This window comes from Echinops telfairi, unplaced genomic scaffold (genome assembly GCF_000313985.2).
Source record: "Echinops telfairi isolate 266 unplaced genomic scaffold, ASM31398v2 ScPeMD7_7469;HRSCAF=8507_0, whole genome shotgun sequence".
Lineage (NCBI taxonomy): Eukaryota > Metazoa > Chordata > Mammalia > Afrosoricida > Tenrecidae > Echinops > Echinops telfairi.
The window spans coordinates 42,876,904-42,878,315 of NW_022111372.1; the positions used below are offsets into that span (position 1 = coordinate 42,876,904).

The 1,412-nt window shown below is 36.9% G+C and overlaps 1 protein-coding gene across 1 annotated transcript; it reads right to left on the reverse strand.

Annotated features, from left to right (window-relative positions):
• Positions 1-243: 243 nt before the first annotated feature.
• Positions 244-1,176, reverse strand: LOC101649758 (olfactory receptor 14I1-like). The gene has a single exon (XM_004697252.1). The coding sequence runs from the start codon at positions 1,174-1,176 to the stop codon at positions 244-246; it is 933 nt and encodes a 310-aa protein (XP_004697309.1).
• Positions 1,177-1,412: the final 236 nt, after the last annotated feature.

Consider the following 1,412-nt stretch of genomic DNA (forward strand, 5'->3'; position numbering starts at 1 on the left):
ATTTAACATATAATAATTAATAGTCACAAACATGTCTACTAGTAATAATAATTCATTGAATTTAAGTAAAATTTTTTACAAATGATTAAGTACTGTATATTTATATACCCCCCTTGTTTATCAAAAGGCAAAATGTATCAAATTTTTTACTTTATCTGAATGTCAAAGTTAAACACTATGTGATTGAAATATTATTTCAAGAAAATCAAAGGAGCACACAAACACACAGAAGGAACAACAAGCCTAGGGGAACTTGGAATATCTAAATATCATTCTGCCAAGAGCACTCTTGATTTCCTTGTTTCTCAGGCTAAAGATAATCGGATTCACAAAGGCGGGCACTATGGAGTAGAACACAGATGCAAGAAAGTTTTGAACAGTTGATGCATTTAAGCTGGGGCCCAAACAACCAAATATCGCAGAGATTACAAACAAAATGACTGTAGCTAACTGTGGGGAGCAGGTAGAGAAGGCTTTGTTTCTGGCTTCCATAGATTTCATCCGGAGCACAGTAGAAAATACATTAATATAGGAGGTGAGTAAGACAAGAAAGCAGATTAAGACAAAGCCAGAACTCACTGCTATAGCCACTGTTTCAGAAAACTGCACAGACTGGGATGAAATGCTCAGTATTTGAGGAATGTCACAGAAAAATTGGTGAATGACATTGGATTTTGTGAAGGGCAGCCTGAACATGGTGCCTGTATGGATTGCTGAATACACCAGCCCACTGGCCCACGTGCCCCCTGAGACCTGTATGCACAACTGTGGGGTGATGATGAGCGGATAATGCAGAGGGTGACAAATGGCAACGTAGCGGTCATAGGACATGACCACGAGGAAAAAAAAGTCGGTGACTGCAAATAAGATAAACAGGAAAAATTGAGTCACACATTCTCTGAGAGAAATCACTTTACTGTCCATCAGAGAATTTAAAACCGATTTGGGGACCGTTACTGAAATACAGCAAAAGTCTAGCAAGGATAAGTTGGCTATAAAGAAGTACATTGGGAAATGAAGGTGCATGTCTGTTATAATGACGGTAATAGTTAGAATATTTCCAGCCATGGATCCCAGATAAATCAGTAGGAAAAGCAGACCTTGCAAGACTTGGAGCTCCCGAGAGCTTGTGATATCCATAAGGAGGAATTCTGTGATGATGGTGAGGTTGCCCATGTCTGCTACCACACTCCTCTCCCTGGAATGAAATGATAAAATTATGCATCATACCAAAATGGATACTCTGACTCTCATCATAATAAATTAAACATCTGTAAAACTTTGATCTAGTGCTTTAAAATAATTGTTTCATTTAGTAAGCAAATAAGAAAAGTAACAAATATTAGTAAATAATTAAATAAAAAGTCTCCATATAGTAAACACAAATATGTTAGTAGCAATATATTTATTTC